The following is a 12,721-nucleotide window of genomic DNA, read 5'->3' on the forward strand; positions in this document are numbered from 1 at the left end:
AAAATTCTGTCATTAATTACTCACCCTCATGTCGTTCTAAACCCGTAAGACCTCCGTTCATCTTCGGAACACAAATTAAGATATTTTTGATGCATTCCGAAAGCTCTCTGTCCCTCCCATAGACAGCAACGTAAGTAACACAATCAAGGTCCAGAAACATAGCAAGGAGATCGGTAAAATAATCCATGTGACATCAGGGGTTCAACCGTAATATTACGAAGCCACAAGAATACTTTTACTACGCAAAGAAAACAAAAATAACAACTTTATTCAACAATTCATCTCCTGAGCGTACTCTGCAGGTGATGAGCAGAGCTGCTTACCTTCAAGCATGATGCTTAGAATTGAGGTTCATCCGACCAGAGAATCTTGTTTCTCAGACTCTGAGGATCCTTTAGGTGCTTTTATGCAAATTCCAAGTGTTTTTTCATGTGTCTTCACTGAAGAGAGGATTGAGTCTTGCCACAATGCCATAAAGCACAGATTGGAGGAGTGTTGCAGTGATGTTTGTCCTTCATGTGACATCAGGGGTTCAACCGTAATATTACGAAGCCACAAGAATACTTTTACTACGCAAAGAAAACAAAAATAACAACTTTATTCAACAATTCATCTCCTGAGCATCACCGTAACGCCATTTTGGAGAGTATCCACTGAATGTAAACAGCATAACTGTGTCAGCCGCACCACACGGATACGTTGTTTTCTTTCAAATCAAAGTGTAACTAAATGTAGAAAACGTATCCATGGAGGACGTGGAGGAGACAAATTGTTGAATAAAGTCGTTGTTTTTGTTTTCTTTGCGTACTAAAAGTATTCTCGTAGCTTCGTAAAATTACGGTCAAACCCCTGATGTCACATGGATTATTTTACCGATCTCCTTGTTATGTTTCTGGACGTTGATCGTGTTACTTTCATTGCTGTCTATGGGAGGGTCAGAGATCTGTCAGAATGCATCAAAAATATCTTAATTTGTGTTCTGAAGATGAACGGAAGTCTTACTGGATATTAGCGTCCACACCAGCGAACGATATCGTCTGTTTATTCTAAGCGCACATGCGTCTGCCGCTTTAAATTCTCGAGCTCGTTATAGCAGGATGGATTCTGATTGGCTGTCTTTTTTTTTATCGTTAGTGTTTTATCGTTCATCAGCTGGAAAAAAATCGTTTTGAAAGTGATCACAACGATATCGTTCCTCTGTATCGTTATCGTTATAGTTGTGGTGTGAACTATGCTATTCTTTAATATTGAGAACGATTTTTAGAACTATATCTTTATCGTTATCTTTATAGTTATCGTGCTTGGTGTGAACGGGCCTTAACCCTTTTAAGACGTGTGTGCCTTTCCAAATCATACCCATTCAATTGAATTTGCCACAGGTTAACTTTACTCGAAATGTAGTAACATCTACAAGAAATATGAATGCTCCTGAGCTAAATTTCAACTGTCAACTGTCATGTTAAAAACCTGTTTTTTTGCTTTGCCATTATGGTGTATGGAGTGAAGAATGATGTGGGGAAAAAAGTAATTTAAAGCAGTTTAACATAAGGCAGCAACATAACAAAACGTGAAAAAAAAAAGAATGAAGGGGTATGAATACTTTCGCAAGGCACTGTATACTACCAGTGTATGCTATTTGAAATTCTATATATTTCCTGTGTATATATAGTGATTAACATTCCCTTGCCTCTCGTTTTCAGTCTCTCTTGTCAATTCGTCAAGATGACAAGGTGGTATGCCCCAGGACCAAAGAGGTTTTCAACTTTTCCCAGGCTGAGAAGGTTTACATAATGTGATGGGAGCTCCACATAAGTTTTGGGACGTTAAGTTGCGATGCCATTGTAGGCTGGGCGAATTTCACATTGACACCATTTGTTCCTTGTTCCACGCAAGTGAATCTCATGGACAGTATGTCCTCGCCCTCAACTGGCCTGCAAGACCTTCATTGAACTGCTGGTTCAAAATCACAATGGAGTCGGTAAACGGACAATTGTGACGAGGGATTTCTTTTTTGTTGATGCTTTTAAAGGGTTGATAGTTTGGCATTTATTTAACTGGTTTATTTTCAGTAGTGTAAAACAAACCAACATGACTCCATATCAATCTCAAAAGAGCTTCTGCCTTGTAGTGTGTTAACAAAATTAATTATTAATTGTTGGTTTTTTTGAACAAGGGCACCCATTTAGGTCATTATTTTTAGATAGCTTGTGTGTAGGTAGTTGTAGAGAACACTCTCCGATGCCTTGCTTTTGCACCTGTGAAATCTGTGACAACTTGCATTTATATTAATGTGATATTTTTTGACTGACATCCTCTGTGTGAGGCAACATGTTAAAAAAAATTGTAGCATTTATAGCAATACTGCTCTTTAACCCGAAGTCTGTGGATGTACAGACTTAGAAAGACATGGCGGTGTTCTTTGGTGTCAGGCTTGTGTTAAAAAATCACATTAGTTTACACTTCAACAGTAAATACTATACTGACTTACTACAGACTTCTTATATCATCAACATCATTCATCAAATAAAACATTCTGTGTATGACCAAAGTCCTTTTAGGACAAGTATGCAAGATTGAATTTTGATGGATATGCCTAAATTTGGAGCAATTTTTTCAACTAATGGTATGTTGTGTTATATAAACAATATCATATATTGTAATTAATAAGGTCATGCTGCATTTAGTGCTGTTTTGTGACTAAAGGTTAAATAGCAAACTTAAAGCAGTTTTTGTTTTGGATCTCAGGGTAGATTCAAATCTCGCAGTTTTATTACATGGACATGGAGTTTTTTTTTTGTTCTCCAATGTTAAAATTTGTAATTATCCAGCCTTGATACCCTCATTTTGTGATGTAAATGTCTTGTGTGAGTTTTCTTCTGCTGCAAAATGGATTAATATGGATATTTCATATATATAGACTAGTTTTACATAAGTCTTACATTATTAGAATTTCCAAATTCATTGTAAGTAATCTGTAGAGTCGTTCTGAGCACAATTTTCAAACCAGGAAATTGTTAAAAGTACATTTTGTTAATGTTCCCCATGCACACATCCCTAGAAAGTCTCAGGTTTCACAGGATCAACAGCAGGTAACCAACGAGTGGGATCTTTGAAAGGCCCTCTGGTCTTTTAGTTTCACTTTAAAGTACACCAACATCCGTTCCTGTTGGAAATGATTCTCCAAGTATGTGTTTAATTGTAATTGTGGAAAGACTTGCTTAGAAACTGTGCATGCATGTGTATTTTGGTAGGGTAGATGGGTTGTTCGTGTCCAATTGCCAATAAAGATTGATTTGATTATGTATTGTCATTGTCTCCATGAATCACAGGTGAACTTACACTTGAGAAAAACTAATTTCTTACAAATTAACATTTAAGTAAAAGTGAAACACTATTATTACTTATTACCTATCAGAAATAGTAATGAGTTTAGCAGTAGTGTGCAACTTGTAAACTTTCTTTACCTCCTAGATAGGGAGCTTTGTGGTTTTTGCAGACATATTGTAAGATAACTTGTCTGACAATTAAAATACTTTATTCGAAAAATTACTATAATTTATGCAACGTTTTTATCTTCACTGGGTTTTTTCATCGCGGTCATTTCTTACAAATTAACATTTAAGTAAAAGTGAAACACTACTATTACTTACTACCTATCAGAAATAGTAATGAGTTTAGCAGTAGTGTGCAACTTGTAACTTTCTTTACCTCCTAGATAGGGAGCTTTGTGGTTTTTGCAGACATATTGTAAGATAACTTGTCTGACAATTAAAATACTTTATTCGAAAAATTACTATAATTCATGCAACGTTTTTATCTTCACTGGGTTTTTTCATCGCGGTCATTTTTCTCATGACGTGACTGCTTGGCGCATGCGCAAATAAACGCGTCAGGAGCGGGAACTTTGAGGTAATTTTAACGGTCGGTCATCACTACAGCACTGCTTTACAGGATAAATATATCTTCAAAATGTACTGTAAGTAAAAATAAAAAAAAAACGTTATCACAATTCTACATATATCACCAACGTATATGACCATTTTGCCAGGCCTATAAAATAGCCTGTAATTATAATCTATTTAAAAGTAATGATGGCGTATTATTCAAGTCATGTATTTTTAATTCTTAAACTTACCTTGACGTATACCTATACATTCATAGATGAGACAAAAGAGAAACGAGAGGAACCATACGATCCGTTGTTTCTCCCATTAACAAAACTGGGCGCTAAAACGCGAGACCAGCAGTTCATCTGCATCGTGGGCAAGGTGCTCAGTCTCGGCTGGCTCAAATACAAGACCTTTGAAGTGAGCTTACAATTTTGGCATCTTCTGTTTTTTTATTATTACTATTTTATTGAGTTGATTTAAGTGATGTAACGTCAAATGTGACTTTCTTTTTTACCCAGGATGTCAATGCAATTGTGGCCTTGTTGCTGCCCTCATTAGCCTGCAGATGCATAGACAACAACGACTTACTATCTTTGCAAGAGATTCTTGTCACGGTATGAACGATCATGCATATAAGATGTAGAATGCTATTGACTATTTTTCTACTCTTTCATGTGGCCGGTTATATAATTCCTAATCCATGCTTTAAATACCTAACCTTGCCTTCAGATGGATATAAATGCTGGAGATTATGATGGCAACACTGTCATGCACAGAGCTTGTGAAAAGGGTAGAACTGATATGGTTAAATATTTACTGTCTATTGGAGCAGCATGCCAGTTGATCAACCGCTTTGGTTGCACACCTCTGCATCTTGCCATAAGAAACAAGTAAGTGATTTTGAGAAGATTTAATTATTGGAATATATATATATATATATTTTACACCATTGCCTTACATATGCCAGACACTTTGACGTGATCAAGATTTTGATAGTGGAAGGAGCCACAGTGAGCCTAAATCCTGGGCGAGTTGGCATGGAACTCATCAAGTCAGTGTTTCAAACTACAAATGAACTTGTCAGTCTGTTGTAGACATTTTTTTAATTCAGCTGTCTTCTCTCATTTAGGGCGGTTCTGACTAAAGACTGTCAGCTTTTGCAAGCATGGCACTTAGCTGGTGCAAACATGAACCAGGGTGATTATAATGGACAGACCGCTTTACATGCAGCAGTGGAGAAGAGGGACAAGAACATGGTGTCCAAACTTCTTGAATATGGCGCCACCCCAGAGGTATAATAAAAGCAGATTTTTGTCATCATATTGTTCATTATGAAAACATCTGCTTTAAATTGTTCTGATTGATTGCATTAACAAGTTGAATGTTTAACAACCCATAACTGGCAACGTGTAACATGCATGGTTTGTCTTTTCCCTGTCAGAATAGGAATATGTGGGGAAGGACAGCAGAAGATGAAGCAAGACAGAAAAATCTTCATGACATTGTGGTGCTCTTCAATCAACTTTACTCTTTGTAACTCACCCTTCAGCACCTTGCTGTGTAGGACCTAGTCAAGCGGACCAGCTGATATCAGATACAAAAGCATATTACTTTCAAGTTTTTTACCTTAACAACCAAGTTAATTCTTAGTAAAGAATTCTAAGTGCTAGTCTAAGCGCTGTAAATGGCTGACAACTCTCAACTCTCCTCCTAATGTTTACACAAGAAATCAACTCAAATAAAGCAGGCATTTTATCATTTATTTTAAAATGAAAAGCATAAGTTGGTGCATATGCATGAAAAGTTAAACTAATCCAGGGTTAACAGAGTCTAGTTGAGTCATTCTTGGTAGAACTGCATGAACATATTTAATTTGTACAATTAACACGTGTACACGTTGTCGTCATCTTGAATATCCTTTGCATGTAAATTTTGTACTGTCCAGCACAAGTTGCTGTCGTTTGTTGTTGATTTTAGTAGACATAGCTGGCAGTAAAGAGGGACTGTGTAGATGCCTGATCAGCCTGACCTGAGGGTTTGTATTCACCTTTTGATGCAAGACTATTGATCTGAAGGGGAAAAAACAAAAATCATCAATATATGCAGCTTCATCTAATATAGTAGGCCTATAAACTGACAACACAATAAAGCACAATATAATTTAGCAGTTTTGAAATGTTGCTCTATAGTTGTGACTTGATTGCCCACATGCCGTATTTTTAGCTTGAATCATAACGTCATTGATTACCTTGGCACGTGTGACGAAGGCGTCCTGTGCAGCCTTCTTGTTTGCTGCTTGTCCCTTCCATGCAGCTAGAGCCGAGGCCTGGAGAGCACGGCCATAAGAGAAGCTCAGCTTCCAGGGTCTGTGCAAAGGAAGCTGGTTCATGGCGTTCAGATTCAGAGAGGCCTCCTCCTCACTTTGACCACCAGAGAGGAAGCAGATGCCTGCGAATCAGAAGAGAGATGTTGCAACGTTTGAAGAGCACTCAAATGGACACCATCCTCTGAGGACCAGTGGAGGACTGTCTTACCCGGTACAGCAGCTGGCACGGTGCGTCTGAGAGCAGTGACTGTTGCCATGGCAACCTCCTGAGGGTTGTACTTCTTGGTACAGGAATGTCCAGCAGTGACCATGTTTGGTTTGAGCAGAGTTCCCTCCAGATATACATGGTGGTCGGAGACATAGCTGGCAGTAAAGAGGGACTGTGTAGATGCCTGATCAGCCTGACCTGAGGGTTTGTATTCACCTTTTGATGCAAGACTATTGATCTGAAGGAGAAAAAACAAAAATCAACAATATATGCAGCTTCAGCTGATATAGTAGGCCTATAAACTGACAACACAATAAAGCACAATATAATTTAGAAGTTTTGAAAAGTTGCACTATAGTTGTGACTTGATTGCCCACATGCCGTATTTTTAGCTTGAATCATAACGTCATTGATTACCTTGGCACGTGTGACGAAGGCGTCCTGTGCAGCCTTCTTGTTTGCTGCTTGTCCCTTCCATGCAGCTAGAGCCGAGGCCTGGAGAGCACGGCCATAAGAGAAGCTCAGCTTCCAGGGTCTGTGCAAAGGAAGCTGGTTCATGGCGTTCAGATTCAGAGAGGCCTCCTCCTCACTTTGACCACCAGAGAGGAAGCAGATGCCTGCGAATCAGAAGAGAGATGTTGCAACGTTTGAAGAGCACTCAAATGGACACCATCCTCTGAGGACCAGTGGAGGACTGTCTTACCCGGTACAGCAGCTGGCACGGTGCGTCTGAGAGCAGTGACTGTTGCCATGGCAACCTCCTGAGGGTTGTACTTCTTGGTACAGGAATGTCCAGCAGTGACCATGTTTGGTTTGAGCAGAGTTCCCTCCAGATATACATGGTGGTCGGAGAGAGCCTTGTACACAGCCGCCAGGACCTTTGGATGCAATTTGTTGGGAATTATTTTTGATGGATAATTTGGCTTTGCTCTGCTTTTATTGGTTATTCTGGGAGGAAGCTTACCTTCTCAGTGGCATACTGGCACCGTTGCAGATCATGATCTCCGTCTGGGAGGATCTCAGGCTCTACAATTGGCACCAGGCCATTCTACAGGAACGAGGAAGAGTTCATGAGAAAAAAGGATCTTGTGGACAGTTTGTGAAGAAAAATAAACAAATTACTGGCATGCTATCAATTGTTTAGAGTCATATAAAAGACTGTTTATGGACAATAAATAGGATCCCATAAACAAAGCACATTCTGTTAGACATACCTGTTGGCAAATGCTGGCATATCTGGCAAGAACGTTTGCGTTTTCAGCAATTGCAAGAGCAGAGGGGCAGCTGTCAGAGATCTTAAGCACACAACGCCACTTGGCAAAATCACAACCATCCTTTTTGTATTGGGCACAGCGTTCAGACAGACCGTCCAATCCTGAGTGAAACGGATCAAGCAAAAATAGCTTCCTTTAAAATGGATACAAGTCAGGATAGATTACTGTCATGTTAAGATGCATTTAAAAGAATAGTTCACCCCAAAATGAAAATTCTGTCATTAATTACTCACCCTCATGTCATTCCAAACCCATAAGACCTTCGTTCATCTTCAGAACGCAAATTAAGATATTTTTGATCAAATCTGAGAGCTCTCTGACTCTCCATAGACAGCAAAGTAACTGAAATGTTCCCAGAAACGTAGCAAGGACATTGGTAAAACAGACCATGTGACATCAGTGGCTCAACTTCAATTTGGCAAAGCTACGAGAATACTTTTTGTGTGCAAAGAAAACAAAAATAACAATTTATTCAACAATTCTTCAACCACGAGTTACCGTCCTCTGCCATTTTGGGGAGTACTACGACGCATGTGCGCGCTTTCCCCTGAACGTAATCAGCGTTGTTTACATTCAGGAAAAAGCGCACGCATGCGTCATGGTACTCTCCAAAATGGCGGACGGCTAACTCGGGGGAGAATTGTTGAATAAAGTCATTATTTTTGTTTTCTTTGCGCACAAAAAGTATTCTCGTAGCTTCGCAAAATTAAAGTTGAGTCCATGTGACATCAGTGGCTATTTTACAGATGTCCTTGCTACGTTTCTGGACCTGGGAACATTTCAGTTGCGTTGCTGTCTATAGAGGGTCAGAGAGCTCTCAGATTTCATCAAAAATGTCTTAATGTGTGTTCCAAAGATCAACGAAGGTCTTGCGGGTTTGGAACAACATGAGGGTGAGTAATTAATGACAATTTTAATTTTTGGATGAAACCTTTAAGTAAAAATTTACCCTGTGTGGTTGTCTCTCCATCTGTACCACCCAATCCTGCTGTGCCTTTGTCCACCTTCAGGCACAAAGCACAATTAATACTTTTATTTATAACTAGGGTTGCAAAAAAGGTGGAAAATTTCCAGTAGATTTCGGAAATATTCCAGACATTTTGGAAACTTTCCAGGATTTTTTGGAATATTCCAGGGATTTTTGGAAATATTTACGGAAACTTTGCAACTCTATTTATAACATTACATGGCAAAACTAGTGAAAGGACCTTGTGTTTGTATGCAGAAAGAAAGAAGTCTTCTACATTATTCAAGCAGTGCTTTGGTTATCTATAGGGCAATATCAAGCAAATAAATGCATAAACACATTTAAATAAGTTATTGAAAAAATCTTCAAGAGTGCACCTAAACCTCACCTTGATACCAACTACGATGCCCTTGTTCTTGATTACTTTTGGAAACAGAACTCCCTGGGCTGATTTCTGGTACAGTGTTTCATGGAAAAAGATGACACCACCAATATATTCAGAGACTGAATTGTCTACAGAGAAGAGTATGTCGCGAAAGCTGCGACGGTTCTCTTCAGTGTTCTCCACGTTTGTCTTCTGAAAACGCTTTGCCATGGTGCCTAAAATATGAAACACACATCTAAGAACATCTGGAATGCAAGCATACCATTACGTCTTCAAAAATACAATTCATTATTACTACAACCATAAAGCTGTTAGAGGACATAAAATAAGACGACACTGTTAAAAAACAATAATAGTACCTATTCCCCAACATCTTAAGTATTTTTATTGCTTACTGTTGATCAATTAATATATGCATATAGTTGGTACTCTACTACTCCATACAAAACACCACACATTCTTACCTGTAGACTCATCTGCAGCCAAAATGCCTTTTCCAGTAGCCACAATGCGCTGGGCAATTGTGGCGAGCTCCTTCTTCTGCTCCGTAGAGAGAGCTGGAAACTGATGTGTCATGCTGGGGAAAGAGCAGAAGGAAAAATTATTTGCAAAATATACCAAAATCTGTCATTTAAAGAACTTTTATTATTCGGATCACTGGGTTATTCACTGCTATCTGTAAATATTTGCCCTGACTGTTGAACTGTAGTCCAGAGAAACACACTGGCTCCTCCCACTGAACAAACAAGTCCAAATTTCCTTGCGAATATGCAAAAAGTTTCACACAATTGTGCAATATCGTTAAGTACTGTACAAAAGTGTCTTTCATACAATGTGTATTTATGAAAGAAGATTGTCCTCTTTATTTCGCAGTAAACGAAAATGCTTTACGTATATAAAAACTGCAAAATGCAGTGCCTGCATACCATAGATAATTTGCAAAATGCACTATCAAACCAACATACAACCAAGACAGTTCTGAAATTTTGAAGAAATCTGTGGACTATTCTTATTACAGTGATTTATAACTTGCATTAAAGAGCAGAACCTGAATATTTAGCGAAATCATTGCATTGACACATCTGCAGTTTGTGAATTCAGTTCTACGTGCTCACGTTTTAAAACAGGTAAGTTTTTGTTTTAACTCTACCCTTCTAAATAAATATTAATACTAATGTGGCAGATGCGATGATAATGACCAAAAAAAAAAAAAAAGATTTACAACTTTAAAAACCATACTTACTTGAATGGTCTGAAGGCGAGCAGCACTATAAACTACAGATGAAGTGGCCTCTCCTCTGACTGACGCCGGTGGGTTTGAGTGAATCGGGACCGAGGGATTCGAACGAGTCGGTATTTATCCGAGCGCAGAGGCTGGACTGAGAGTGATGCGAGCGGGCGTGCTCTGCCTCCAGGAACGCCATTGGCTGGGATATTGGACGGGTGTGGGAGAATATCTGCGTATGTGGAATTTGGAAGAGACGGGTTTTAACTCCAAAAGTTCCATAATACAGCCATCCCTGGCCTTAGTGTTACACATATTTAAAATAAGTGATAAAAATAAAGATTTTACTTTTGAGAAAGTAAAAATTCAGAAAGTTTCCTGTGAGGGGTAGGTTTAGGTGTACGGTTGGTGTAGTAGGGCGATATAATTACATCAACAGCAGTTGATGAAATCATTTTGGCAGACAGACGAGACGTGGTCTGATGAAAGGGTTTGAGCAGTCAGGCCATTGATAAACTTGCTGCATGATGAAGACAACGAGACACAGGCACTTTGAACCAAGAGAACAAAAATCAGGGGATTTCACAACATGAACTCTGCATTCAAAGGCAAGAGTATCAAATGCATGCTCAAGGAGAGAGTCCAAATAGTAGTTTGTGCACAGAGCGTGACCCATAATAATAACTTCAATGAAGTAAGTCTTTGAGTCAAAATACACACACACACCTACCCCTTACAGGAAACTTTGTGCATTTTTAGATATTCAAAAAACTTCATTCTGTGTGATTTATTAGCTTGTTTACCTGTGGGGACCTCATTTTAGGTCCCCACCGTGACACGAGTCCCCATGAGTCTGTGTGTATTAAGGTTTTAGTCCCCACCAGAATAGAAAAACAGGTACACATCACACACACACACACACACACACACACACAAATGATGGTACTCACACATTACCAGGAGTTTCCATTAACTTTATGGTTTTTATACTGAGCTAATAACATTGTCTATCCCCCAGCCCTCCTAGAAACCTTTCTGCTAGTTTACATTTTCAGCAAATGTTTCGTATTTCATTTAGCCGTTTGAATTACAGGAACAGTCTCAATGTAGGTGAGGTCAGATTTTCTTACATTGTGAAGCCATTTTTGGTTTCATAATGTAGGTCAAACCAGCGCACACACAAACAAACACATAAAGAAAAGGCTGCTGTAGTAAACACAGCAACACAGTTAATCTGGAAACAACACTACTTCTTTCAGTTATTTACAATAACAAATACATTTGTTGATTTATTTATAATTTTTTAGAAATTATATGCTTTAACTAGTGTTACATTTTAAACTTACTTACGTTTATCTGTTCCATAATAGCCTATATATAGGCCAACATTTTTTTCAGCATCATTAATCCAGCTTTCAGTGTCACGTGACACTACAGGAATCATTCTAATATGTTGTGTTGAATGATGTTGAACATACCTATTGCTTGATATTTTTGTGAAACTGTGATTAGATTCAGATTATTTGATGGGAAGAAAGGTGATGAATATGCTACAGAAAATACAGCATTTATTTAGGCTACAAAAATTATTGATTTGCCTGAATATCTCATGCTAAATTAATCAAGGCCACATCTCCTCTAAATCAATGCAACAAAAAAGACATTATAGGGTTAAGTTGTGTCGTAATTTGCAAAGTTGTTCCGAGTTGTAGCGCTGTAAGTTTTGGTTGGACAGCAACTAGAGATGCTACGATTTTGGGTATTACAGAAATCTCAGTTAGTCCCTCTGTTGTAATACCGAATATTCCTCCTTGGTTGCTTCCTATGCCTCAAGTAGATTTTCATCTACAATATATGATTAAGAATGAGAAAACGTTATCTAAGGAGGTTGTTGTTCAACAATATCTAGATCAAAATTACTCTTCAATGCTCCATATCTTCACAGATGGTTCTAAAGATCCTACATCAGGAAAGTCAGCTGCAGCTGTATATATCCAAAGATTACAAGTCAACGTTCAGAAAAGGATAACTAATTTTGTATCAGTCTTTACAACAGAGCTAATAGCAATTTTATTAGCTATTCAATGGGTGGAGGAAGTTAAGCCTACTAGGGTAGTCATTTGTACAGATTCCTTGTCAGCTTTAAATAGTTTAATAAGTGAACAATCAACATCAAGAAAGGATTTAATCTATGAAGTACTTATAAATCTGCTTAGGATTCAGGAAATTGGTATAGTCCTGAGGTTCTTATGGGTACCTGCACATGTAGGAGTACTAGGAAATGAAATAGTTGATAAACTGGCCAAACAAGCAACGAAACATATGAACGTTGAGGTACACTGAGTAAAGTAGAAATAAAAGGAAGAATTAAAGAACACATGAATAAAAAGTGGCAGGAAATGTGGGACAAGGATTTAAAGGGCAGACACCTATACAATATCCAAAA

The 12,721-nt window shown here is 38.3% G+C and overlaps 3 protein-coding genes across 4 annotated transcripts in view; 2 read left to right on the forward strand and 1 right to left on the reverse strand.

Annotated features, from left to right (window-relative positions):
- The window catches only part of LOC107754512 (macrophage erythroblast attacher-like), a 6,275-nt gene extending 4,141 nt beyond the window's left edge, over positions 1-2,134 (forward strand). Inside the window, exon 8 of the mRNA XM_016570988.1 lies at positions 1,701-2,134. Coding sequence (XP_016426474.1) covers positions 1,701-1,796 — 96 coding nt within the window. The 3' untranslated portion in view covers positions 1,797-2,134. The remainder of the gene's footprint in view (positions 1-1,700) is intronic.
- Positions 2,135-4,053: 1,919 nt separating this feature from the next.
- On the forward strand, positions 4,054-5,897 carry LOC107754462 (L-asparaginase). Of its 2 annotated transcripts, none has more exons than XM_016570914.1 (6): positions 4,054-4,307; positions 4,409-4,504; positions 4,620-4,780; positions 4,858-4,941; positions 5,020-5,182; positions 5,332-5,897. In XM_016570914.1, exons 1-6 carry the CDS (start codon positions 4,089-4,091, stop codon positions 5,425-5,427), a joined length of 819 nt encoding a protein of 272 aa, XP_016426400.1. In that variant the 5' UTR covers positions 4,054-4,088; the 3' UTR covers positions 5,428-5,897. The 2 variants fall into 2 exon arrangements, with proteins under 2 accessions (XP_016426400.1, XP_016426401.1); XM_016570915.1 differs by having other exon boundaries at positions 5,337-5,395.
- On the reverse strand, positions 5,632-10,401 carry LOC107754474 (fructose-bisphosphate aldolase B-like). Its single transcript, XM_016570932.1, has 9 exons — positions 10,294-10,401; positions 9,515-9,627; positions 9,054-9,265; positions 8,648-8,702; positions 7,639-7,799; positions 7,389-7,472; positions 7,128-7,302; positions 6,842-7,041; positions 5,632-5,959 (listed from the first exon to the last, which is right to left on the reverse strand). Exons 2-9 carry the CDS (start codon positions 9,624-9,626, stop codon positions 5,864-5,866), a joined length of 1,095 nt encoding a protein of 364 aa, XP_016426418.1. The 5' UTR covers position 9,627; positions 10,294-10,401; the 3' UTR covers positions 5,632-5,863.
- Between the last annotated feature and the right edge of the window lie 2,320 nt (positions 10,402-12,721).

The sequence above is a fragment of the Sinocyclocheilus rhinocerous genome, unplaced genomic scaffold (genome assembly GCF_001515625.1).
Source record: "Sinocyclocheilus rhinocerous isolate Xijiao unplaced genomic scaffold, SAMN03320098_v1.1 scaffold50, whole genome shotgun sequence".
Classification (NCBI taxonomy): Eukaryota; Metazoa; Chordata; class Actinopteri; order Cypriniformes; family Cyprinidae; genus Sinocyclocheilus; species Sinocyclocheilus rhinocerous.

Excerpts from the sequence above, each read along its gene's own strand:
- LOC107754474 (XM_016570932.1), bottom strand. The coding sequence starts at position 9,626 with ATGACACATCAGTTTCCAGCTCTCTCTACGGAGCAGAAGAAGGAGCTC. Across the intron at positions 7,800-8,647 it reads TGGAGAGACAACCACACAGG|GATTGGACGGTCTGTCTGAA; the intron begins GTAAATTTTTAC and ends CGTTTCACTCAG. Across the intron at positions 7,303-7,388 it reads GCCAGTATGCCACTGAGAAG|GTCCTGGCGGCTGTGTACAA; the intron begins GTAAGCTTCCTC and ends TTGCATCCAAAG.
- LOC107754462 (XM_016570914.1), top strand. The coding sequence starts at position 4,089 with ATGATGGCGTATTATTCAAGTCATGTATTTTTAATTCTTAAACTTACC. Across the intron at positions 4,308-4,408 it reads TCAAATACAAGACCTTTGAA|GATGTCAATGCAATTGTGGC; the intron begins GTGAGCTTACAA and ends TTTTTTACCCAG. Across the intron at positions 4,781-4,857 it reads CATCTTGCCATAAGAAACAA|ACACTTTGACGTGATCAAGA; the intron begins GTAAGTGATTTT and ends TACATATGCCAG.